General features: G+C 31.4%; 3 protein-coding genes and 1 long non-coding RNA gene across 7 annotated transcripts; 1 reads left to right on the forward strand and 3 right to left on the reverse strand.

The window, feature by feature from the left end:
* Positions 1-599: 599 nt before the first annotated feature.
* On the reverse strand, positions 600-6,520 carry LOC105790267 (uncharacterized). 2 transcript variants are annotated; one of them, XM_012617771.2, is made up of 14 exons: positions 6,301-6,520; positions 6,203-6,245; positions 5,234-5,458; positions 4,343-4,412; positions 3,950-4,146; positions 3,261-3,336; positions 3,100-3,183; positions 2,928-3,007; positions 2,718-2,844; positions 2,534-2,593; positions 2,384-2,434; positions 2,142-2,300; positions 1,927-2,059; positions 600-1,037 (listed from the first exon to the last, which is right to left on the reverse strand). In XM_012617771.2, the coding sequence occupies exons 3-14, from the start codon at positions 5,386-5,388 to the stop codon at positions 868-870; spliced, it is 1,362 nt and encodes a 453-aa protein (XP_012473225.1). In that variant the 5' UTR covers positions 5,389-5,458; positions 6,203-6,245; positions 6,301-6,520; the 3' UTR covers positions 600-867. The 2 variants fall into 2 exon arrangements, with proteins under 2 accessions (XP_012473225.1, XP_012473226.1); XM_012617772.2 differs by lacking the exon at positions 6,203-6,245 and having other exon boundaries at positions 6,301-6,519.
* Positions 6,521-15,954: 9,434 nt separating this feature from the next.
* On the reverse strand, positions 15,955-18,267 carry LOC105790269 (non-specific lipid transfer protein GPI-anchored 14). The gene is made up of 3 exons (XM_012617775.2): positions 17,813-18,267; positions 16,914-17,027; positions 15,955-16,264 (listed from the first exon to the last, which is right to left on the reverse strand). The coding sequence occupies exons 1-3, from the start codon at positions 18,174-18,176 to the stop codon at positions 16,116-16,118; spliced, it is 627 nt and encodes a 208-aa protein (XP_012473229.2). The 5' UTR covers positions 18,177-18,267; the 3' UTR covers positions 15,955-16,115.
* Positions 18,268-21,020: 2,753 nt separating this feature from the next.
* Positions 21,021-23,049, reverse strand: LOC105790271 (uncharacterized). Of its 3 annotated transcripts, none has more exons than XM_012617779.2 (4): positions 22,867-23,049; positions 21,978-22,085; positions 21,628-21,871; positions 21,021-21,249 (listed from the first exon to the last, which is right to left on the reverse strand). In XM_012617779.2, the coding sequence occupies exons 1-3, from the start codon at positions 22,933-22,935 to the stop codon at positions 21,638-21,640; spliced, it is 411 nt and encodes a 136-aa protein (XP_012473233.1). In that variant the 5' UTR covers positions 22,936-23,049; the 3' UTR covers positions 21,021-21,249; positions 21,628-21,637. The 3 variants fall into 3 exon arrangements, with proteins under 3 accessions (XP_012473233.1, XP_012473232.1, XP_012473231.1); XM_012617778.2 differs by having other exon boundaries at positions 21,021-21,351; positions 22,867-23,048; XM_012617777.2 differs by having other exon boundaries at positions 21,021-21,871; positions 22,867-23,047.
* Positions 23,050-24,088: 1,039 nt separating this feature from the next.
* On the forward strand, positions 24,089-25,652 carry LOC128042896 (uncharacterized). The gene is made up of 2 exons (XR_008198424.1): positions 24,089-24,268; positions 25,050-25,652. It is a non-coding gene; the product is annotated as an uncharacterized LOC128042896 (long non-coding RNA).
* Positions 25,653-26,071: the final 419 nt, after the last annotated feature.

Raw genomic sequence — 26,071 nt, forward strand, 5'->3', positions numbered from 1 at the left:
AAAATAAATTTATTGATTATTTTATTTTATTTTTAAAAATATCAAAGGAAAAATAATTTTCTTTTATTTTGCTATCAAATGATGTATAATTATTTTTTTTAAAAATAATTCGTTTAATTTTATTAACAGGCGTACGAGAATAAGTGTCCATAAAATACATCTGAAACAACTACTAAAAGAAAGAAAATAATTTTCTGAAGAAACCAACTAGAAAACCCCCTTCCAAGTTACCAAGAGAGGAAAATTCAACAAATAAAAAAAATCCTCAATCTAAAGAACAAGATCTAGATATACAGCAGCTCATGATGGCTGTATGAAATGGCGGTCTAATGCTGCAAGATGAATGACCCCTAAAGACGGTCCTGCTTGCTTTTCAAACCCTTTGCCACAGACATTAATTTAAATTAATCTATGCTAGAACTTAAATAATTATCATAAATTTAATTTAATTTTTTAATCAATAAAATATATTATTACTACATTTTGTAAACTCCAGAGGGGTTTGGTGCTAGTTAAGACCCAATCCATATTCTAAAATGATCTGAAAGAACAAAGTAACTTAAAACAACTGCTATTCATGCATAAACTAAGAACAAGTGTGATAAAGAAAAAGCTGAAATAAATCATTAAAATCAATACAATAGTTGTTGAATCTTGCAAGTTAGTGTTTCAATAATAGTAGTTACTGTCACTATAACTGTTAACAAACTGTTGATATTCTCCATTGCTGACTGTCTTGGACTGTACTGCAATTGAGCAAATGTCCTTCACTTGTTATCCCTTCAATTCCTCCCCCAATCAACCATATGATGCTATGCTTTCTTTTCTAAGCTGTAAATGACTTATTGGTATTATTAACATTTTATGTCATTCCAGTAGGGTTTCAGTCAGTGGTTTGTACGACGGGATACGTAGTTCCATGGTCCAAGTAACCGCCACGCCAACAAGTGAACAAAATGCCGGCACGAGTCCTAAACCGTATCTTGTGATTGAAAAGTTACCGGTTGAATAGTTTCCGGCAACTATTGGTGAGCTACCTGCATTGAAGTTTCATGGTTCAATATAAAAGTTTTGTGCTGCCAAAGTGCAATGATCTATATTGTTACGACCTTCAAAGAGCTTCTAAGTACATAGAAAAACTTATGAAAAATTTAATACACCGATGTTGGATACGTACTTGTATCCAACGCTCACACCTGAGTTCAAGCAACATATTCAAGGAGTGTTTGCAAGTTACAACTATAGGATGAAGTCTACAAATTGGATAATCCAAGATCATGGCCGTTCATTTGCAACAAACATGACAGTAATAGCCATGTATACCTTAGGTGGGGTTAAAGTACCATGTAAGCCCTTCTACAACGAGTCAGATTGCATTTTGCCTCCTCTATTAAAAAATAGGCAAATTAATCCATGGATGTTATATCAAAGAGCAAATTGGTCCTTTCTATTTAAAATTTCATCCGTTTATACTATTAAAAACTGGCGTGGCTGATACAATAACCAAACAGTGACATGTGGCCTGCCACGTATACCTTATGCTGACATACCGAGATCAGTTTTTAACGGTAAACATTGATAGAATTTTTAATAGAAGGATCAATTTGCTTTTTGATCTAAGGTACAGAGGCTAATTTGCCCATTTTTTGAGTAAAGTGGGCAAAGTGCAATCCGACTTCTAGTACAGAGGTTTTCGTGGTACTTTCACCCCTTAGATGGCAGGCTGAAATTCGGATGTCGAATTACACGATAAATCAAAAACAAATCAGATGAAAAATCTAAAGCAGTTCAGGTACAAGCTTATAATAGTTTTGATGATACCACTCAGCAGGCAGTGAAGATTATTATACCATTCACACACATAAGGAAGATTCTTTTGAATTATCATCTATGATTCCAAAAGCTCATATATGACAGTGAACTTACTATGAAAGGATTGAAGAACAAATAGGGTGAGCCCACATGAGATTTTATCCAAGAAGCTCAATGATCCACAGACAAATGCGCAACCATTAAGATCTTGACCGATTAGCACATTCTGCATGCTCACAGCAGTCACCTACATGGCTTTAAGAATTGGAATAAGCAAAACACGAAAGAAAAACAAACTAGGAGAGCATGGCACAAATATTCCAACATACCGTCATTAATGCATTTGCTATTCCAATAAATATGGATATGGCATACACGAATAGACTCATCCTTCGAGGTAAGAGGATAATCGCTATACCACAAAAAATCCAAAGAATTCCTCCAGCAGTATAATAAGCCTTCAGGCGTTGCTCTTTCCATGCAATCTCCTACATAGGGTGAATGCCTAAAGCTTAAGCAATGTTATATAAAAGCTTTCCGAAGATAAAAACCAAGTTTTAACGAGGCAGACCTGAAGAAGAATAGATACTACGAAGCTGCAAATATAGATAATGGCAGGAACCTAACCGATCAATAAGACAAGATATTAGCCTAGCATTCATCTCTAAAACATATTGAAGACCGAAAATAAATTTAATGATGACAAGTTCAGTTCAGATACCAAAGCTTTAGAGGACTGTGCCATTTGCAAATCATCAATTACATAGAATGCGAGATATGCCTTCACAAAAAGAAACCATCTTTAAATTTAAAATCTGTGATATTAGATTTACTATTCTTCAGTCTCCGCGATACTGAAAAAAATATTAAGCACCATAAATCGAAGAAATAAAAAGTATGCTTACTTGTGAAACATTAAGTACTAGTCTTGTAAGCATATAAACAATAGCAACTTGATAGTATAAAATTTTCAAGAACCAGTAAGTCCACGAAATCCTTGCATGAATATCTCCATGTATACCTGTCTTCGATCTACATAATAAAGATATGAAATTCTTAGTGATAGCCTAACATGCAAAACATGCCGGGGAATTGTGTCGGGAGATACAGCTCACCTCGGTTCTTTTGTTCCAAGATAAAATACTCCCACAAAGCAGCATCCAATGAATATTGATAAGTATGCAATCCAACGGTACTGCTCAGCAGAGGTGAATATATGATTATGCTCGAATAGGAACACCTAGCATAAGGATCACATCTTCCATAAAAAAAAAAAAAAAAGCATACCTGATTTTCAATATCTGCACGTGTTTCTGCTCTGATGACTTCAAATACTATAAAAGCAATTCCATATAGGCTGAGATTTGCAACCTAGATTACCAGTAAGTTTAGCACCAGCCATAATGCTCATGAGCCATGCAACAAATCAATAGGTGAAAGGAGCTGACCATTGTAAAGGCATTTCGACAGCTTGCCAGTACTACTCTGCTTGTTGAATTGAGAGTGATGCAACTCACCATGGACCTGCAATATAGAAAAGATACAGGGAAAAACCAATTTTATTCCAAGATCAAAAGAAAAATGTAAATGATAGGTTAAATATGTTGTTAGTCCTTGTATTTGACAAAATTAGAGATTTAGTCCCTGTACTTAAAAAGTAAAAATTTAAGTCCTCTTACTTTTTTATTTAAAAATCTCAGACCGGTTATCAAAATCGTAAGTATTTTCTACCAAAAATTGTCAACTTGGAATTTTGATTAGGCAATCCTCATATGACATGGTATATGATTAACAAAAAATAAACATGATAAATTGAGAAATTTTGTCAAGAACTGCCAACAATGATAATTATTGGACTAGGATTTTTCAATTAAAAAAGTAAGAAGATCGAATTTTTACCTTTCATAGTACAGGGACTAAATCTCAAACTCTATAGAAATATAGGGACTAACAACATATTTTAACCTGAATGATATTCTATCACAAGAATCCATTAAGCACTATAAGAATTTGCAGAAAAAACTTCATCCAATCCAATCAGAATTTTATGCTTTTGCTTATCTCTCTGCGTAGAAGAATCAAATATGATATCATGTATGTTACAATGAGAAGATTGATAAAGCTATTGAAACATTACATGTGTGAAACCTGAGTAGCAGCCCAGCCGACATTAAAAATTGCAGCAAATGTACTGTATGAAACAGTCTCTACTATTGCTGAGAAAGACGAAAGGAGTTTACAAGGTATACAACCACCAAAAACCGAAGAAAAAGAAACAGCAACCAAGATAGCTCCTGCACCGTGCCAGATTTTGAAATGTCCAAACCTGTCAATCTATCAAGTAAATGAATGAAAGTTATTGCCACAAGTCAAAAGGAAATAAAAGAAAGGAGCATAAATTGAAAAACCTTGCTTAAGGTTAGAGCTATAATACTAATTTCAATCATGTTGCACTCACAACAAACATGTAAAACATGTAAATGTTGCCACAAGATGACAAGGATTAAAAGAAAGATTTGAAATCAATTACCAGTTCACCAAAAAATATGGTGGCTAGACCATCGGCTATTTGGCCGGAAAGCATGACAATAGCAGCATCCCTACAAAAATATAAAATAATTACACATGGAACGTTATATTTACAAAAAAAAAAATTAAGAAATACATGAAGATGGAATTTACATACATAATCTCCAAGAAGCTAACTATATAGATACGTTATAATAACAGAATTACAAAGTTCAATTATATAATAATCCAAAACGAAGTAGAAATTTTAGAAGCCATGTAAAAGCAAAAAGAATCTTAAAATCTAAAATGTTTAGACATGTTTTCTTTGTTCATAGCATAAGTCCACAATACTAGAATGACATCTAGTCATGCTTTAGTTTTCCATTATCTAAGACCTACATTCTACCTTCTGCTGCACATAAATCAGATTCATATAGTTCATTTGTACCAAAATGATTATTTTTGTGAACATGGTCGATTTGACATACTTTGGACATCAACATGGAGACGCCAACTGTAGCAAATTGGACTTTTAAGAGCTTCTACCTTTTTTCTCTCCACATGCTATGAGTTTGTAGACAGGATTAACGAATGGGTAGAGAATAGAGGCATGCATAAATAATAACAAAGCTCCTTCAAGAGACTTGCACATATGTGAACCAAAGGCAACAGATATAACTTCCAGTAAACAATGAAAGGCAGGTATGAAAGGCAACTAGATTAAAGTTTTACTAATACCAAAGTCTACATAAGAAAGGTTAAGCAAAGCATTTTCAGCCTCAGGGTCATTTTTTAATCAAATTCAGATAAACAAACAAGTTTAAAAGTGACAAATAGATTAAAGAGGAAAAATACACGGCAAATCAATCATGAAGATTTTAATTTCTGACCCAATAGAAAGACTTTATACCTAGAGGAGAGCCCGATCTCAGTTAAGAACAATAGAAGATAAGTAAACCAGCATGCAGAAGTGATGTCATTTAGCATGTGACCCACACCATAACAGTAAACAGACCATCTTCCAACAGGCTTAGAAAATGAATCATCTTCGATACTGTTACTCATTACAGTCAAAAGGAGTTGACAGGAACCTCTACTGAACGTGCAAAGAGTGTAGTTCCTGATCAACCCAAACCTACAAGCAAAACATTCATCGTTGAGAGAGGAAAACAAGAAAATACACCTCTGTATGAAGAAAAGTGAGTCAAGAAACAGATAAAGTTTTGAATGCTCTTTAGCTAATAGCAATACAAGACCACAAGAAATCACATTTAGCACATATGGCAGAGACAAAAGACTACAAGCCTTATGATATCCTATTCATAAATAACATACAATATAAGCAGAACAAATATACATCAATTGAAGAACTTAAGTCTTTTTAAACTTTAATGATCACTTAGTTTCCCACAGTCTTTACCAAATCAGTAATTCTAATTCACTTTCCACTGTTTAGCATATACTTCATCCTGTAATTTTAAACTTCAGTAATCACTTAGTTTCCCAGTCTTTTCTTTTCTTTCCTCCAGCTTTACAACAAGAAAAATAAAATCCCATTTCAGGCATTTTCCAACATATCCTATTTTTGCTCGCAAAGCAAATAAAATAAAGCCTTCAAATCAAACCCCTCCCTTTAAGCTTCTGTTTTAGCCCAGTGGAACTCACAGCACCCATCCCCATCCATGAATTTGAAATGAACCCATTTTCCAACAAATCAATCAATAAAGATTTCTTAAACAAAAAGACTATTGTTTCATTGAAAACTGATAAAGCGTGCTTGTGAAAATCAAACGGAATACCAATCAAATAGAATGTTATAAACGTTGCTTGCAAAACCCAAGGTGAAGGGAAAAGAAGATATAGAAAGGAAGCAATATACCTTTGACCCAACGAAGCAAATAAAGGAGTAGATGGCTTAAGTTCTTAACATTTAAACAAAACGACCCAAAATCAAATTAGTAAAAAAAGAGTACATACAATTGGTGGAGATGAAGGTTTTGGTGACTGCTGGCTTGTTGTGGGGGACTGCAAGACTGGAAACCCGTTGGAAATTGTGAACCGAATTGCGTACATGCTAAATATAGCTAACTTTTGAAAAGGAAATATATATTAAAATTCGTAAGGAAACAGGACATAATGCAACTCAAGGATAAGAGAAAACAAAACTCCAAAAAGTCAGAAAAAGAAGGAAGCAATGAACAAAACAAAACAGAAAATCAAGACCTTAACCCCCCCAAGTCCCCAACAATATTAAAAGGCTAAATTGTAAAAATAGTCACTTTTAGTTACTTTAAATTATATTTTAGTCTCCTATGTCATTGTTTCGTTACGAAGTGGTAATTTTTTTAATTAAACTCTGTTACTTCCCTAACGACAGTCTTAGTCTTATATGGCAGTCCAAATAGGTTTTAAATACCAATTTGGATATTGGATGAAAATAGGTTTTTAATTAAATAAATTTAATTTGGATTGCTCTATAGGACATCTAATTTGGCATTTAAAACCCATTTGAACTACCACGTAAGACCGCCATTAGGGAGGTAATAGAACTTAACGGTAGAGTAACTATTTCGTAACAAAACAATAACGTAAATGACTAAAACATAACATTTCAAACGTAAGTGACTAAAATATAACCTGAGACAAATCAAAATAACTATTTTTATAGTTTAACCATAGTAAAATGTAAGAAAAAGTAATTGTCTAATTAACCCTTAACTTTCAAACTCTGTGCATGTTAGTCCAACTCTGATATTTCAATCAGGATGGTCCTGGATAATGTGGTTTTGGATATTTATAGGTATATGATTTTTTTCATTAAGATAAAATTAATTAAATTAAGTGTAAGGAGTTATATTTTTTAAGTTTAACATGAAAATTTTAAAATTATATAATTAAAAAATTAGGTTTACAATTATAAAATATGAGTTGATTTTAATTTGAAAATATAAAATAAAATTTTAAATTTTAAATAGAGATTAAATTAATTAATTAATTAATTAAATTTCAATGTTATAGTAACAAATCAAATGATACTCTGATGGATAAATTTTTCAATAATTTATTTATTTAATTTTGATGTTTTGATATATTAAAAAAAATTAGAACTTCCAGCTGTAAACAAATACAGTTTGTTAATTCTTTTTAATGAATTATTTTAGTTTCTACTGTTATTTCACTTAATTTTTTTTTACTCCTATCAATACTTAAAAAAAAATATTTTTTGGGTAACCAAAATGAAAACGACTTAGAAGTTAGTGACTAAAATGAAAGTGCAAATATGATATGGCGTGTACAGTCAACCGCCGTTAGAGTTTTAACGCTTGAATAACTAAAATGAAAGCGCCTTAAAAATTGAATGACCAACTAGATAACTATTAAAAATATAAATATTTAGTCAATTTAGATATTAGGGAGATAATTTAATTAATTTAAATTTAACTAGTAATATTGGGGTTTAAATCACCGCTTTTATTTTTAAATCAAATTTATTTTTTAAATCATTATAATTATTAAATGCGAATTTTAGATATTCCATTGACAATGTATTTAATTGAGTTTATTTTACTATTTGTTTAATTTTGAATATGAGTTATATAAATTTTAGCACTTAATTGAGGTAGATATAACAATTATTCGATATGTTGAAAAACGAATTGATGTGTGAATAGCATGGAAAAATTGACACGCGGGAGCTTGAGAAACTCTTCATTTTTAGGATTATTTTATTTTTATTATTTTTGGATAAATTATTAAAATAGTCACTTTTGTTTGCCACAGATTATATTTTAGTCATTTATGTTTAAAATGTTACGTTTTAGTAACTTACGTTATCGTGTTGTAACACTTTAGTCATTGAGCCGTTAATTGCCGTAAACGGTGTAACTATAAGCTGACATAGCACGTTAAATCATTATTTCAAATGAAAATTTTAGGTTAAATTCTATAATTGATCCTTTATATTTTTTTTCTTTTATGTTCTTTTAACTTTTTTTTTATTCTCTTCTACTTCTCCCTTTGTTTTCCTCCCTTCCTCATTTCTTTTAACGTAGTTTTTCTATGTTTTTCATTTGTTAAAACTAGTCCACAAGCTCGCCTCACTCGAAAAAGTTAAATTGTTCAAAAAAATAAAAGTATAGGGACTAATTTTAATAAATGAAAAATATAGAAAAATTACGTTAAAAGAAATGGAGAAAGGAGGAAAACAGAGGGAGAAGAATAAGAGAATGAAAATTAAAAAAAACATAAAAGAAAATTTTAAATTGCTCAAAACAAAAAATACGGGGATCGGTTGTATAAATTAACCTAAAATGTTTGTTTGAAATAACTACTTAACATGCTACGTCAATTTACCGTTACACCATTAACTCTTTTTATTTTAGGAGTTTATTAATTTAAATTGTTATTATTTAAAATTTATTATCATTAAAACATACATAGCCGACTTTCAAAAAGTGTCTTAGGTGTTATTATTATTACTATTATTGGAACATACTTGGCCGACTTTGTGTCTTGAGGTATTATTATTATTATTATTATTATTATTATTATTATTATTATTAGATAGGTAAGGCGTTTATGACGGGGCGACACTGTAGCCAAAGGTGGATTAGTTGATTTGGTATTACGAAATAGCATTCACTCTTCACATCCGTGTTTGTTAAATTTTCAGTGTAGGAGATAGATTTAATTGTCTCATAACTCCGTTTCAGCATTAAATTAAGAAGGGTACATCTTGTTTAAGTGTTAGACGGCATATCATTGGTAAATTAATACGGTTTATAATTATCGTATTCAGTCCATTAAATAATAAATTGATATGATCAATTGAACGAATAGTTGGATTTGTTAAGAGAATTAACGATTAAGTTTAAACAATCTACACAGTTGAGGCTGTTAATTTGAATCGGGTTCTTCTACTTCACAAGGCTACTAAGGAATTAAATTGTGTAGAAGCTGTTTTCAAGGTTATTCACGTGACATGAGTTAATTGTCGAGTTGTTCTCGTAGTTAATTTACATACGGAAAGGGTGGTGATATGAGATTGTTCCTGGATCACTATAATTGACTTATCAAATAGAGAGGAGCTTTCGTTTTATTGGTTTTTTCAAATTTAATTTTGTTTGCTTACTTACTGCGTTCATATTTTTATTTAGTTTCTGCTAGTTATTTTATATTCAAATTTAACCCCCCCTTTACTTTCACAGAAAGGTTGGTGTCCATTGCATATTAGATGTACAAACACTTAACATATTTGTTGCATATCAAATCTACAAACACCTAACATATTTGTTGTTATGTCACCTTCTCGAGTTCGATATCTAGTTTTATCAACTGATTGAACTTTAATGTTGATATAGGTTTCATCTAAAGAACCTAAGCAATTCTACAAATAAAAGAAAATGTAGAGTTAATATAGTCTATTAAAATTTAAATCCAGTAAGTTATTTCTAAACAAATATATATACACTCCAATACTTTGAACCATTTTCACTTCGAATTTGTAGAACTAACTGGAATTGTCTCTGGCTTTTTAAACAAAACACATTGCAAACGCATGACTGCATTTAATACATTGTGAAATGACCTACTAATAGTTTCTCCAAACCTGTTAAAATGGTATTTGATAACTCGATTTTTAAGGTGACGAGAAATAATATTGTAGGTAATAAGAAGTTGCAAAATTTGTCGGAGTATAAAGGAAGTTGTGTGGTGGTGACTGTAAACAATTCGAAGTTACCAATAGCTTATGTCGCTAAAATTGCAGTCCCTCCTTAGTATAGTGCTACTGAGGTGTCGTTGCAAAACGTTTACCATGTGCCAGGGAGAAGAAAAATATTCTTTCAGTAGCATAGTTAACATCTTCGGGACATTATGTTTTGTTCAGTCCTAAAGGTGTGAAGGTTTATCTCAACCTGGAGATTACTGAGGAGTCGGTGATGCAAGGGTGAAGACTGCAGTTGGTCTACATGATGTTTACCGAAGTTGCATAGGTAGACAAGACAAGGAAAAATTAGATAGTTGATTTTTAGCACATGAGGCTGAGCCATGTTAGTTATTCCAAGCTAGGCGTGATGATGAAGTTGATGTTGAAAGGTCTTTTGCAACTTGAAGTGGGGACGGATATGGTTTGTGCAGGCTGCCAATATGGGAAAGCACACCAACTTCCTTACGAAGAGTCCAAGTTTAAAGCAAAGGAACCATTAGATTTAATCCACTCTGATGTGTCAGTACCAATTAACCAAGCGTCTATTTGTGGGATGAAGTATATGATCACGTTTATCGATGATTTTTTCATATTTGTATGGGTTTATTTTATGAAGAAAAAATCAAAAATTCTTACAAAGTTTAAGGAGTTCAGGGAGGTGGTTGAAGTAGAGGTTGTCAAGGGATTTGTTGTTTACACACTGACAACGAAGAAGAGTATACCTCATTCGAGTTTTCAAATTTTCTTTGGGAATGTCGAATACGTTACCAATTCACATGTTTGAACACTCCACAGCAAAATGGTGTGTCTAAGAGGAAGAATAGTCACCTGGCGGAGATATGTCATAGTATGCTTCACTTGAAAAATGTCTCGGGATGATTTTTGACAGAAGTGATGAAAACAACTGCTTTTGTAATCAATAGGCTTCCTCAACAAAGGTTATCTTTTCTTTCTCCTTTTGAGAAACTGTGGAGCATGACACCTACAGTTAGTTATTTTCGAGTGTTCGGATGTATAAGTTATGTATTTGTTCCCGATCATTTACGTAGCAAGATAGACAAGAAGTTGTTAGGTGTATTTTTTGTAGGATATGACAGCCAAAGAAAAGGGTGGAGATGCTGTGATTATATAATCGGGAAGTGTTATATGTCTCAGAATATGGTGTTTGATGAATCATCTTCATGGTGGCCATCGGAGAAAGAGGTACTCTACAATCAGATGCTTGCTAGTATGAGTGGCAAGATTTGCAAATCCACCTGAGTTTGGTAGAAGCTGAGGTTGTTGATGATGAAGCTAAAACTCAAAGTCCTTAGCTAACCTACGTGCACCAACATCCAGTTGAAACTGATGTGCTTCAGTATCCAACCAAAATTGATCTGCATCAACCATCAAACAGAGAAGATGAGCCGAATGAACCGAAAGTACTAGCTCCATTTAGTAAATCGAGAAGAGTTAGAAAACCAAATCCCAAGTATAACAAGGCCAATATTGTTATAGTCGAAGAAGATGAGAAGGAATTGGAGATGTTTGAGGAAGTATTTCAAAAGTCCGAAGTGGGTTAAAGTCATGGAAGAAGAGATTGTTGCACTAAAAAGAAATGAGACTTGGGAGCTTGTGTCAAAGCTAATAAATTGGAGCCTGTCTCTTGCAAGTGGATCTATAAGATAAAGCATCACACAGATGGATCAATCGTGTAACACTCCTAACCCACATCCATCGCCAGAATAGGGTTTCAAAACATTACCGAAGTTTATCGATCAAACAAACATAAATTTAAACATTGATATCATATAATATTCAGGTCAAAAACCAATTAAATTCATACATAATGTCCCTTATTTGAGCCCTCGAGGCCCAAAATACGTGTTAGAAACAAATTGGGACTAATTCAGAAACTCAGAGAATTTTTTCGAAAAATAATAAAATTTTCAAAGCTACAGGGTTCACACGGTCGTGTGGTCAAGCCGTGTGACTCACACGGTCAGGAGACACACTCATGTCTCAGGTTGCGTGGGTATTCGAAATAGGGACACACGGTCTTGTCCCAACCCATGTCTATACCCATGTAACTCTCTGACTTGGGTCACACCTCCAAGCCACACACTCGTGTGCCAGACCGTGTGCCCTTTTGAAATGGCCTTCGCACACCCATGTGCTAGCCGTGTGTCTCACATGGTCCAGTCACACACCCGTGTGTCTGGCCGTATGGACTCAAAATGTACCTTAATAAATAAGTTTACTATTCCCTGCAAGCTTGGACAATAAACAACTCAAAAATCATTCATTTAACCAATTCTAAACACGATCAAACACATCCAAAACATGTCAAAACAATCATCCTAGGTACCTAACCAATGTACCTTCATTGGTACCACAATTATATCATTAAAACATATCAATCAAATATCAATCAAATCCAATTTGTAAACATGTCAAATTCAATCTATTTTGCCTAATTCATGTTCATTCAAACATTAACTTAAACATGTCATAATATGACCTCAAACATAAACACACACATATATATATATATATAACCAACCAATATTAACTTATAATCTTATTATAATTAATTCACAAAATATATGGTACGACGTTAGCTACGGAATTAAAAAAATTAAAATCATCAATACAACACAATTCAATTTCATATTGAATATTTAAATTTTACTCAAATATTGCCTAAATTTCAATTTAGTCCCTAAACTGAGACTAATTTTATTTCTTCACAATTAATCTTATGTTTTCATACAAATTCTAATTTAAACTAAATTTAACTCCCTAATATCACTTAAATCCTAAATTTAAAATTTTTCATAATTTAGTCCCTATTACTCAAAATTTACAATTTATTTTACAATTCAATCCTTTTTCATTTCTAACTTAAAATATATCAATTTAGTCCTTAATACTAAAATTATTGAACATTAACAACACCTAAAACTCAATAATTTCTAAAATTTTGGCATAGGTCGGGTAGTATTTAACACCGGAATTCCAAAAACATAAAAATTATAAGAAAAATGGACTAAATTGACTGATCAATTGAACTTGGAACTTTGAAACCCCTAAGACCCTTCATCATTCTCCTTTCTCCATTTTCTTTTTCTTTCTTTCTTTCTTTTCTATTTCGTTTGGCTTTCTCTGTTTCTTTCTTTTTCTTTATCTTTTTTTCTTTATTCATTCTTTATTTATTTTTATTATAATATAATATAATATATACTTAATTCTTAAGGTAAATATATTATAGTATATATTTTAACTTAAAATTTTATAATATTTTCACCGCCTCATTTAAAGACAATGGCATAATTGGTTTTTTGGTCCCTTTAATTTTTCTTTAATCTATAATTCAACTTTTATCCTATATACAATTTAGTCCTTTTACCTAATTACTCTTAATTCATACAAATTCACCTAACCAAAACCTAATTAATCACACAACTAGCTTTGTAAATATATTTAATAAATATTTACGGGTCCAATTTACGGTAACAGAGTCTCAGAAATACACTTTTCGACACTCTTGACTATCGAGTCATTACAAATCAAGAGGCATAAGGCTTGTTTGGTGGCTCAAGGATTTTCTTAACAGTATGGACTAGACGATGATAAAATGTTTAGCCAGATAGCAAAACTTACAGCAATGCGAGTTTTACTTGCACTTGCAGCCAATAAAGGTTGGAACTTGTGGCAAATGGATGTGAATAATGCGTTTCTTCACGGGAGCCAGACCGGGAGATTTACAGAAATCAACCGATGAGCTTTTAGAGTCGAGATTATCCAAAGCAAGTGGGCAAGCTTCAAAAGGTGTTCTATGGATTAAAGTAAGCACTAAGGGCTTGGTATGCAAGATCGTTGAATTCTTAACTCATAGTGATTATTCAATGACATGTGTGTATTCTAGCTTGTTCGTTAAAGTCGCTAAAGGAAGGCTAGCTATGGTTATGGTGTATGTAGATGATTTAATTGTGACAGGAGATTGGGATGAAGAAATTCTCCGAACAAAGAGGAATTTATCTATGCGTTTTCATATGAAAGAACTTGGACAGGTCAAGCACTTTCTTAGTTTGGAGGTTGATCGTAGTCGAGATGGGATCCTCCTTCATCAGTAAAAGTATTCTAAAGGCTTATTGAAGAAATTTGGAATGTTGAACCGCAAGCTGATTTCATCACCCATGGAACCAAATGCCAAGATGTGTGCTTATGAAGGGAAGGATTTGGAAGATGCAACAATATTTCGGCAACTGGTTGGTAGTTTAATCTACTTAACTTTGACAAGACCCAATATCTCTTATGCAGATGGGGTGATGAGTTGATATATGCAAAGTCCAAAGAAGCCTCATTTGGAAGTTCTTCGACGAATTTTGAGATATGTGAAAAGTACTATTGGTTATGGTGTTTTGTACAAGAAAGGAGGAGATTGCAAGCTGGTTGGTTTTTATGATGTTGATTATGAGGGTAATCAATGATACCCAATGCTCAACGACTGGGTATGTGTTTTTCCTTAGGTCGAGAATGGTTTCTTGGTGCAGTAAAAGGAAGCTGACTATGTCTTTGTCAATAACAAAAGTTGAATATCGAGCTGCAGTGATGGCAGCTCAAGAAAGTACTTGGCTCATGCAAGTGTTGTGGGATTTGTATCAGCCAACAGAGTATGCTACTCTTTTATTCTGTGACAACATGTCAACAATGCATTTGGCAGAGAACTCGATTTTCTATGCAAGAACTAAACATATGAAGGTTCATTATCACTTCATCAGGGAAAAGGTGTTGCAAGATTAGATTGAGTTGCAACATGTTAATACGGAAGAACAGGTTGCAGACTTAATCACGGAGGGCTTGAGTGGCAACAAGATTGAAGGTTTCTATCATCAGCTCGGTATGTTAGAAAGGAAGTAAGATGGTGTCGAAGGGAAGTGTTAAAGCAACAACACCAACAATGTTGTTTTTTGCTAGTTTATTAATTGAGTCTTTAGTCAATGGTTAATTTAATCAGTTGTTTTTGTTTTCTAGCATAGTGGTTTGTCATGGGATGTATCCCTAGTTTTAAGAATAGTGGTGTGACGTCATGGGATGTAAGCCTTTGTAAGGCATTCAGTTGGTTTTAGAAAAAATCAATAAGTTCAGTTCAGCTTTCCTTATTTTTATTGTTTTCCTCTATTATTTGCTACATGTTCTACAGGTTAGACATATTATTTAATGATTAAATTAACAATTTTAATAATTGAAAGGATATGATTGATGTAACATCGATAAGTAAATAATGTAATTAAAACGTTTTAATGTTTGGGGATGAATTCAAATTAAGGGGAATAGATAATATATGGGAACATGCAACATATTTAATTTGTTTCAAGCTAATGTTTCCTACTAACAACGAGTCTAAATCTGACCTTCTTCGGTCAAATTGATTGGTAGTTGGTTGAGTTTAGCCTAAAATAAAAGGTTAAGAGAAAGATTATGAATTGACAACCGATGTTGAATAGTTGTGCATTTTCAAAGTTTGTTCCTCAATTTTGAAGAGAGCACTCAAGGGTACTTCTCGATGTTTGAATAGGCAAAACCATAACCACTGAAAAGCTTTATGCATAGGGTGACTTAAACCCATAACCATTAGACTATGAAAGATATTATGGACAAGTATGGTTTAACCTGTATGAGTTCAAACATCCCCATGCACAAAGCTCTTCCACAGTCATGGGGTCATCAATTCAGACATCAAAAGATACCCTTAGACACTATCTTCAAAGTCGGAGGACAAAACTTTAAATATGTCATTGTTTAATAATTACTCTTTAATACAATGCCATAAAAAATATTGATTTACATGACGTTTCATATATTAACAATTTTCTAAATAATTATTGTAAAATCAAATTAATAATCGAATTAATTAAACTATTAATTTTTAATTTATCCGATTTAAAACAAATAAATTATTAGATATATATATATAAAGCATACACATAAATAATCAAATAAAGAGTTTCTCCTTGACATATCCGAACAATATCAATATGTCAAGCTTTATATTTTTATTATATAATATGACATAATATATATATATATATATATAAAGGAACTAAAAATAAGGCATGAAATAGCAAAGCAGGAAGGTCCATAGTGTAACAATCACCCATGTGTTTCTTCTACAGCCATAGCAATTCCCATGTCCCTTCTGCAACTCTGGGCTCTTTTCTCCTTCACTTGAGCTTATTGGACTCCCTCCCACTGTCATTTCAACATTCCAAATGCATACTTAATTACTTATTTTACCCTCATAATCTAGGGTTGACTTTGGATGAACGGTGTGTTTATCTCTAGTAAGGTTAAAAACAACGGTACGGTAGCGGTGAGATTAATTATTGTAGGTGTTAGGTAAAAAAATTTATCGCACCACAGCCACCGTCCATCCAAAGGCACCCTTAGTGATTAAATTACAACAATTGAAAATTTCTTTGACTTAATCAAAATTTAATCTTTAAATTATGAAAAAACCTCAAAACTACACATGAATTTCGATTTGATGTAATTATACACATGAAACTTTAATTGTAATTCAAGCATACACATTTAAAGAGAATAAATACATCACTTTATTTTATATAGATAAATAAAAATATTTATGTCTGCAATATGTAAATGTGAAACGATGTTATATCGATAATTGTGTTAGAGGTTCGTAAAATTGAATCAAATCAAAATTTCATGTATAAAATTACATAAAATCGTAGCTCATATATAACATTGCATATTTGTATAATTTTAATATTTATCTTTTTTATATTTTGTTAAAATTTTTTCCATTTTAGTACATCAACTATCAATTTAATCTTGTTTTATTCCAAAAAATTAGAATTAGAATTAGAAAAAAAAATACCACTTGCAGTAGGAGCAGAAGCAGGGCTTTGGAGACCACCATTGGAAGAGGAGCTCTTGGAAAGCTGATAGAAAACTTGGGCTTCTGGGGAATTGGGATCCATGTGCAACAGCTCTGCATGTTCCTCAGTCAATTATTTATCTATCATTCTAAAAGAAAAAAGATAAAATAAAATTCTATTATAATATACATTTGGTACTTGAGTTTTGCTTTAATATTCAATTTAGTACTTAAAAATTTTGTCCCATTTTAGTACCTAAATTTGAATTCAATTTTCACTTTGGTACCAATTTCTTTTTCAATTTGATACTTGAAGTTTTTTTTGTCTCGGTAAAGTACTTGAGTTTGGCTTCAATGTTCAATTTGGTACCTGAACTTTTTGTATCCCAATTAAGTACCTATATTTATTTATTAAAGCACATATGTCAAACATTCATTGGGTCACGTGATGTCATTTAGTCTGGGTACTAAATTGAACATCGAAGCCAAACTCTAACCTTAAGTATCAAATTGAACATTAAAATCAAACTCAGGTACTAAACAATATATTAACCTTTTAAAAAAACAGTGTGGTTGTTGACACTACTAGTATTTTCCATAAAAGAATTGCCTTAAATACACTTACCAACTTCATAAGCATATCTAGTAAGCAAATTTTGATATAATACACTAATAATGTCATTGAACTAAAATTTAAAGGGAAAATATGCAATTTAGTCCCTTCTTAAAAAATGAAACTTTAAATTAATATACGATCAAATTAAACTTCAAACCCCTCAAAAATTTAATAAATGATACCTCTAAAATATTTATAATTTAATTCCGGCTCTGAGTAAAAAAATTCTAGATTTGATCCTGCCAATTATATATATACATATATGTATGATGTAAAAGCGTACCAGGGCACTTGGAAATATTAGCAGGTGCGTTGCAAACAGAAGGCAAAGACAAAGCAAGTGTGACATTGATATTAAGACCAAGGTCAGGATCATTTCGATCTTTAATTATAATACACAAACACTTCTTGTTGTTCTTCAGAACTTGTTTCAGACCACTGCAACAATCCGGTGTAGGTGCCTTAGCATTTCCCCCGACATAAGGCAAACATGTCGCCAACCCTACTAGCTGCTCCGTGCACTCCTCTTTGTCTTTGTCTTCCCCTGAATCTCCTCCCATAACGCCAGCGGCACTGACCATGAATATCGTTGCTATAACTAGCACCAATATTCTAAGTTTAAGACATAGTTCATCGCTGTTTAACATGCTGCTAAGGTGTTTGATAAAAAAACGCAAATGAACCAAACACGCACAGCTGCCTGAAAACTCAACTGGAACGGAGCTTAATATGGTTTTTGGTAGGTTATATATAATGGATTGTAGTGGTTGAGCCTGGGGAAACTGAAGTGGCATGTCCACACTTGTAATAAAATATGGGGGGATGAGGTGGTTGGCTATCATTTGTAGATTTCATTAGTGTTTTTGAGTGTAATAATTAAAGTGGCATTTGCAGTCTAGTGCACTTCCATTGCTTTTAGCTTTTGTTCACATTGTCTCGGCTCCTTATAAAGTTGAGGCTTTTCTTTTTGGTTTTACATTACGCGTGATGGGAAACTGGTTGGTGTGAGGGGTTCAACCGGTAATGCACTGCCACTTGTCATGCTTTTTATCTTTTTATTTAAAAAATAGCAAATTAGTCCCTACATGTTAAACCAAAGAGTAAATTGGTCCTTTCTGTTAAAAATTTTATCCATTTGTACTATTAAAAATTAGCATTACTGATGGAATAACTAGACAGTTACATGCGGCGTGTCACATGTACCTCATGTTGATGTATAATAACTACCTTTTAATATTAGAAATAAGTTAATTTTTAACAAAAAGGCCAATTTGTTCTTTGATTTGATCTAACGTACATGGAATAATTTGTCCATTTTTTTAGTAAATGAGGCAAAATACAATCTAAATCCTAATATAAAGGCCTCTATTGTACTTTTTCACTTATTCGAGTTTTATTATTTTGTCTATAAAAAATGTCTCATAATCTACCGATTGACTGATCAGATCGGTTGAATTGAGAACTAGTTGATATATTGATTTGGATGTAAGAGTTAAATCGGTCTTTGAACAAACCATTCAAAACTGATAAAAAAACAAAAATCAAGACAAAATATTGAAGATGTAACTAGTTGATTTGGTTTTGTAGTTTTTTTAATGTGTTCTTTAAATTTTTATGATTATTTGATTTTTTATTAAATTATTAGTGGATTGACAATCAACTGGTTGAACTGAGAGTCGATGATTTGATCGATTTGATCATCATTTCGATTATTAAAACACCGATAATTCAAAAGTTGGACGTAGAGATATTCATGGGCCAAGTCGGGTCTCCATCAAACCTATATATGTTATTAGTAATTTCACAGTTACTCAAGTTTTAGTCTAGTCTGAAATATCAACCTCAAATTTTGCTTAAATCTGTTTATATTTTAAATTCTATTATATTACTTTTTAAATTTTATTTTCCTGTTTTTAATTTAATATATATTCTATTATTAAAATTTTAAATACATCGTTAACATATATATTTTTTAATGTTTATATGATGGTATTATATAAATTATTGTAGATTTGTTTTTTAATGATACAAATTACATAATTATTGAAAACAGAAAATAAGATAAGTCCACATTCTCGGACCTTGAACGTTAAAATTTAAATTAACTCATATTTTAAACAAATTTATTTATTTTTATTTAAATTTATATTCATAATGTTTTTACCAAAAAATTCACAAATTTGAATAATTAACCCAACTCTCAAGTAATATTTAAATTGAGAAAATCAATCTCACATAAACTAATTAAAGACTATATGATCACCACAAGAGAATAATCTTCACAAATGAAAGTAATTTTAATTAAATTTTAGGTGACAATTAGATAAATTTTATCATTGAGCCCTTTTAAATCGTTTAATTTCAAATTATTTTTAGTGTGAAATGTCACTTATCAAATCTTTTTTTTTCACACATACTTTTTTATATTTCAAGGCATGCATGATGACCAAAATGTCAGTTTAGCATTAGTAAATATATGCTACCGTCGATTGAGTCTTAACTCGATTGACATTTGTATTATTGTCAATACAGAAAGACGTAAGTTCGAGTGCATTGAAACGTATTGTCCTCTTATTTAAAGGTTGGAGAAAACTATGGATAGTTCTAGGCATTGTATTGATGGATCGGATTATATAGACCTGAACCAATTAATATATCCATATTGGAATTTTCTAACTTCTAATATGAGTATTTAAATCTACATTAATTTCACGTAAGTGTTATCAAAGGTTTAATTTCATAATATGGTTGAGATTAAAGCTAATAATGGATTTCACATAAGTGTTATCAAAGGTTAATTTTCATAATATGGCTGAGATTAGAGCTAATAATGGGCCGATTTCGGGTTCAAGTTGGGTTAGTACACTAAATCATGGCTTTTTTTTTTGGAACAAGTACGTTTTAAAAAAATCCACCACAATATTTTAAATGAAATTATTAGCCACATTAATTAGACTATTGCTTAATCACCTTTTAACTAATCATACTAAATATTCTTGTGGGAATGGGTATATTCAAGCCAAAAATTCACTTCAACATTTTAACTGAAATGATTAACGTGTTAATTATTTGAACTAACTATAATTATAAAAATAGATGAAAATTATTTCAAATTAAATTATAAACTAAACCTAAAATTGAGTATGATAAAAGGACCAAAACCACAAATTGATATTATAAAAGTAGATGAGAAAATTATGTTAAATCATAGGAACTAAATCTCAAATATGCATATAATAAAAGAGTAATAAAAGGGCCAAAACCACAATTTGACATTTTTTTTACATTTGTCTTTGGGATAATGGCATGTTTTACCCCTGTATTTTAACAAAATTGTCAATGTAGTACTTCTACTTTCAATTTGTTTGTTTTGGTACCTGTACTTTCTATATTTTGGTACCCCACCTGACCGCGTTAAAATGTGTCAGATTTTGGCACAGGCCCATTGGATGAGAGACACGTGACATGATTAATAGGAAAAGTTAAAAAGGTTAGGAGATAAGGACTTGGGAAAAATTTTCCCTTTTCATATTTCTAGATCTTAAATAACGAAAAAGAAAACATATCCCAGGTTATATATCAGCAGCAACGTGTGATGATCCTTAATTAAACTAATTAGGAACAAAAAGAAAGGAATAAAATTTAAACTAATAAACCAAGTCCCTTACTCTATATCTAACAGATTATCATCTCCCCCATGAGGTAAAAAAACCAATGAAGCTGGTCATCATCATCATCGTCATCAACAGCATCAAGAGGAAGAAGAAGAGCAGCCATTAGTTCCAACATGAGCAACACTATTGTTTTCGAAGTTCGAAGCCTCTAAAACAAGGTATCGGTTTTGAGTTTTGTGGATAGAGAATAAGTAAAAATAAACACTTTATAAGAGCTTTCTCCGTCTTGCGTCTAACCCAATTCGAGTTTAAAATAATGAGACCCAATGTAACTACGGATACAACAGAATAAGAAACTTACTTTCTGTTCCCCAATAGACAAAACAAAACGATTAATGCAATGGTATATTCTAGTCATACGACAAATCCCCAAAAACCCGAAAACAAATTAGTATTAGAACAAAGTATGGGGGAGGTGACTGACCGGTGAAACATCAATTGTCGGGTTTGTTGTCGTCTTCGTTGTTGCCAAGAGGGTTATCGGTACTGATTGATGCAGCCAAATTGCGTCGCTCATCAGCATTGGCAGTAATAACCGGCATCCATACATCGGCAGTGCCACTCAAAAGGGATCGCACCTGCGGGTCTGCTGCCATGGCAGAGGATATCATCTCATCCACACCGTCTAACTTAGCCGATAACTTGTCCAACTCTCTCGCGATTTCCAGCTGATAACACATAAATACATACAAGATTAAGAAATAAGAAGACAAAAGTGAGCAATTTCCGACTGATAGAGAATAGTTCAGGATTTGGCCCTGGAAAAATATATACCTCATCAAGGCTGTGTGTAGACTTGGAAGGAACTTTTGTAACCTCCAATCCAAGGGCTTCGATTTTCGAACGCAGTTCAACTTCTTCCTGGTTAGTCAATGCTTCTACCTATATATATATATGAATCACAAAGCATGGTGTTAATTAAGGCTTAGAGGAATCAAGCTTGAACAAACAAGCCTCTGTTCTTATTCATTAGTCTGTTTTTAAGCTTATTCGCGTGTTGTTCGTTAATAATTTCAAATTTGTGCTCGTGTTTCTCTACTTCAAATAATGTGTTCATTTTTCTTCTTTAAATTAAACAAACTTATTAGTGAACAATAACGAAGGTTTCTGCGAAGAATGTTCATTAAGAAAGAATTGAATATATTCGCAATGTTCACAAACAATTATAAATCTAAACCTAATAATGAATGATAATTTAAAAAGAAAAAACATAAATGAACATATTTCTTACACAGTAATACTTATTGATTATATAATAATCCAATAATAAACAAACTTAAACAAACATAAACAAGCTCGTTCATGTTCAATTTGTTTAAAAAACGAGACATATATTCGTTTATTTAGCTCAATAAACAATAAAAAATCTAACTATTGATCAAAAAGCTCGATTCATTTAGAGCCCTAGTGTGAATCTGTAATCTAGCTTATGAATACCGGTAGCAATTTGGATCCTTAACCAAACAATAATTCAATGTCTTCGTTTTGGTAGGGCAAAAAGAAAAGAGATAAAGGAAAAACGAATGCGAAATTTGTTCATTAAGTCGAAACAATTTCAGAAGTAAATCAAGTGAATTTCGATTCATTAAGACCGAAACCTAAGAATGGAGAAGGAATTGAACAAAATACGGGGTAAAATTGAATGAAATATCGAAAAATATACCTGATGGAGTAGATTGGAAAGGAGGTGGAAAAACTGTGCGTCTGCCGTTTTGCCTTCTTCGGCTGCCATTGAAAATCTTTGAAATCTATGTGATGATTGATCTCAAATCTCAATAATTTCTTCACCGAGTTGCCTAAGTTTTTTTCCTTTTTACCTTCAGAATCCCATTTGCCACGTCTTTGACTCGTTAAATAACTCCTTCCATCACTTACACCTGCCAGTGTCCCCATACGCTCCTACTTCCCTTACCCCATTATTATTTTTTTCTTAATTATTGGTTAAAATTTTCCATAAGTCCCTGTACTCTTGGTAAATTTAAAATTTAGTCTCTCTACCCTTATTTCTAGGAATTTAGCCTTTCTACTTTTCATATTTCAAAATTCAGGTCCAACTGTTAACGTTGTTAAAATTATTTGTTAGATTCAGATTCATTACAACATCATTATTTTAATTATATTGTTACCAAGTAAGTATCTTTTATTTAAAATGTCAGGCAAATAAATCTAGCAAAAAAAATAGTGTTAACAAGTAAACCTAAAATCTAAAAAGTTGAGAGATTAAATTGATGGAAATAAAAGTATATGAACTAAATTCTAAATTTACCCAAAGTACAAGGACTTATGAATAATAACTTTAATTATTATTAACATTAGATTATCACATTCTCATTTCTCAATATATAAAAATAATAATTAATTTATACAAAATAAAATCAGGGTTTGAAAAATATAAAATATTTAGAAAGTTTGATATATTTTTATTTTTAATTTAAATAACTTTTATAAATTTTATACAAAAGTATAAAAGACAAAAACGCTTTATAATAAGAGTTTATAATATTTGTTAACTGCTTTAAATTTTAGTTTTTTTTAAATATTTTCATTCATTTTATAACGTTAACTTAATCACATATTTAAATTATGGTATAATTTTATTTTATCATTTTCATCATTTTCATTTACATTCAAGTCAATTTCAAGTTTAAATTATTTCAATTTAGATCAGATATCATTCATATTTGGCGAGGCGAAACTTGAAAATTTTTTATGGTGACGAAATTAAATTATAATTTTACGATAGTAAAATATAATTTCACTATTTTAATAATCTATTTATAGTTTTTAAAGGATTGAATCAACTTTTATAATTTTAGGGGTGGCCAAAGTATAATTTTATCTTTCTAATTTAAAATTTTAAAGAACTTAAATGAATTTTTTCCAGTTTAGGGTTCCTCTTTTAAGACAGTAGAACTTATAAAATCCATTTCCCTCTTTCTCTGTCCATCCATTTCTCCCTCTTTTTTTCTTTTTCTTCTTTTTTATCCTCTCAAAATCCTTTTTCTGTTGCAGAATTTACTCCTTTTTAGTTTTGTGGAGTATGCCAAAAGCTGGGGTTTTTCCTGGTAAGTTCTTCTGGTGTGGATCTTTATGTAGCTTATTTTATATGGGTTTTTGATCATTGGTCCATAAATTCAAGGATTGATTTCATATTGGACCTGAGTTTTGATTGCATGGAATGGGGTTTTCAGCTAATTTTCTGATTTGGGTTTTGATTATTTGTTGATGAAGTTAAGGGTTTTCTTTGGCCAAAAATAAAGTTGAAGTTTTGATTGCCTTGGCTTGGTCTTCTTCTTTTTTTGCTATTGATTTGAAAAGAAAAAAAAAGTTGAGATTTTGATTGTCTATTTATGTTTTCTACTTATTTTCTAACACGGGTTTTTAATTATTGGTTGATACAGTTAAGCTTCTCTTTCTGTCAGATCCAATCAATTTGAGCTTAGTTCTATTTTTCCATTTACTTCTTCATCTTGAAGTCTTTATTTTTAAACAAACTGATAGTCTGGAGATCTGACTTGTATCTGATAGTTCCTTGGTTTTTGTTTTGTTCCTTAAGATTTATGAATCGTAGTTTCTCTTTATTTTCCCGTTTATCTTTCTTATGTCATATATGCAGATGATCAGCTGATAGGCTACTTTGATCTGTTTAATTTTTTGATTACTTCATCTATGTTTCTTTAGCCAGAGTTTACATATATGTATACATGTATATACATATGTGTCTGTTTGTGTGTGGTGTTAAATTTATATTTTGACTGTGTATATAATTTTATTGGTTAGATGCTGCAAGTTTATCAGGGAACTTTGGGTATTTGTTGACCAGTATATTTATTCAATTTTTAATAGGTTAACTAAGGCCTATTTTTGGGTGGGTTGAACTTATATCAGTACTAGCAGATTAGAGGTTCTCTCAAGTTTCAGACATATTTGAGTTCCTATCTTGGAACAATGATGATGTTTGACGAGATGGAATTTGTGGGGATATGGATTTCTTCAGTGCTCCACTTGGGGAAAAAGATGTGGCAGCCTCACAAATTGAACCAGAGGCGACGGTGGAGGATGATTATAGTGAAGAAGAAATTGATGTGGATGAACTTGAGAGGAGGATATGGAGGGACAAAATGCGTCTCAAACGGCTTAAAGAGCAAAATAAGTGCAAGGAGGGGATTGATATTGCTAAACAGCGCCTGTCACAAGAACAGGCAAGGAGAAAGAAGATGTGTGGGTTCTCACGGCTGTGATCAAGCATATATGCTCGTTTTCTTTAGTTTACCTTCTGCTACGCGATTGGAATGGGAATGGGTCAGAAGATTTCTTTCTGACCATTAAAAATCAATGTTCAAACTTTTTGATGTTGTAAAATTATATAACATATGGATTATGATGTAGAATTTCATTTTCATCTAACCTTTTCTTAATATAAGTTAATTATGTTTATGCAGAATATAATTCTCAAGTTATATTTTGATTTTAGTAAATTCATATAAGAACATTTTATTATTAAGAATTTTATGAAATTATATATCATTATTAAATTATATTTAATATTAATTATTTTAAATTGTATAAATTCATATAAGAAAATTTATTATCAAGAATTTTATGAAATTATATATCATTATTAAATTATATTTAATATTAATTATTTTAAATTGTATAAATTCATATAAGAAAATTTATTATCAAGAATTTTATGAAATTATATATCATTATTAAATTATATTTAATATTAATTATTTTAAATTATATAAATTCATATAAGAAAATTTATTATCAAGAAATTTATGAAATTATATATTATTATTAAATTATATTTAATAATAATTATTTTAAATTATACAAATTCATATAAGAAAATTTATTAGTTT

This window comes from Gossypium raimondii, chromosome 8 (assembly GCF_025698545.1).
Source record: "Gossypium raimondii isolate GPD5lz chromosome 8, ASM2569854v1, whole genome shotgun sequence".
NCBI lineage: Eukaryota > Viridiplantae > Streptophyta > Magnoliopsida > Malvales > Malvaceae > Gossypium > Gossypium raimondii.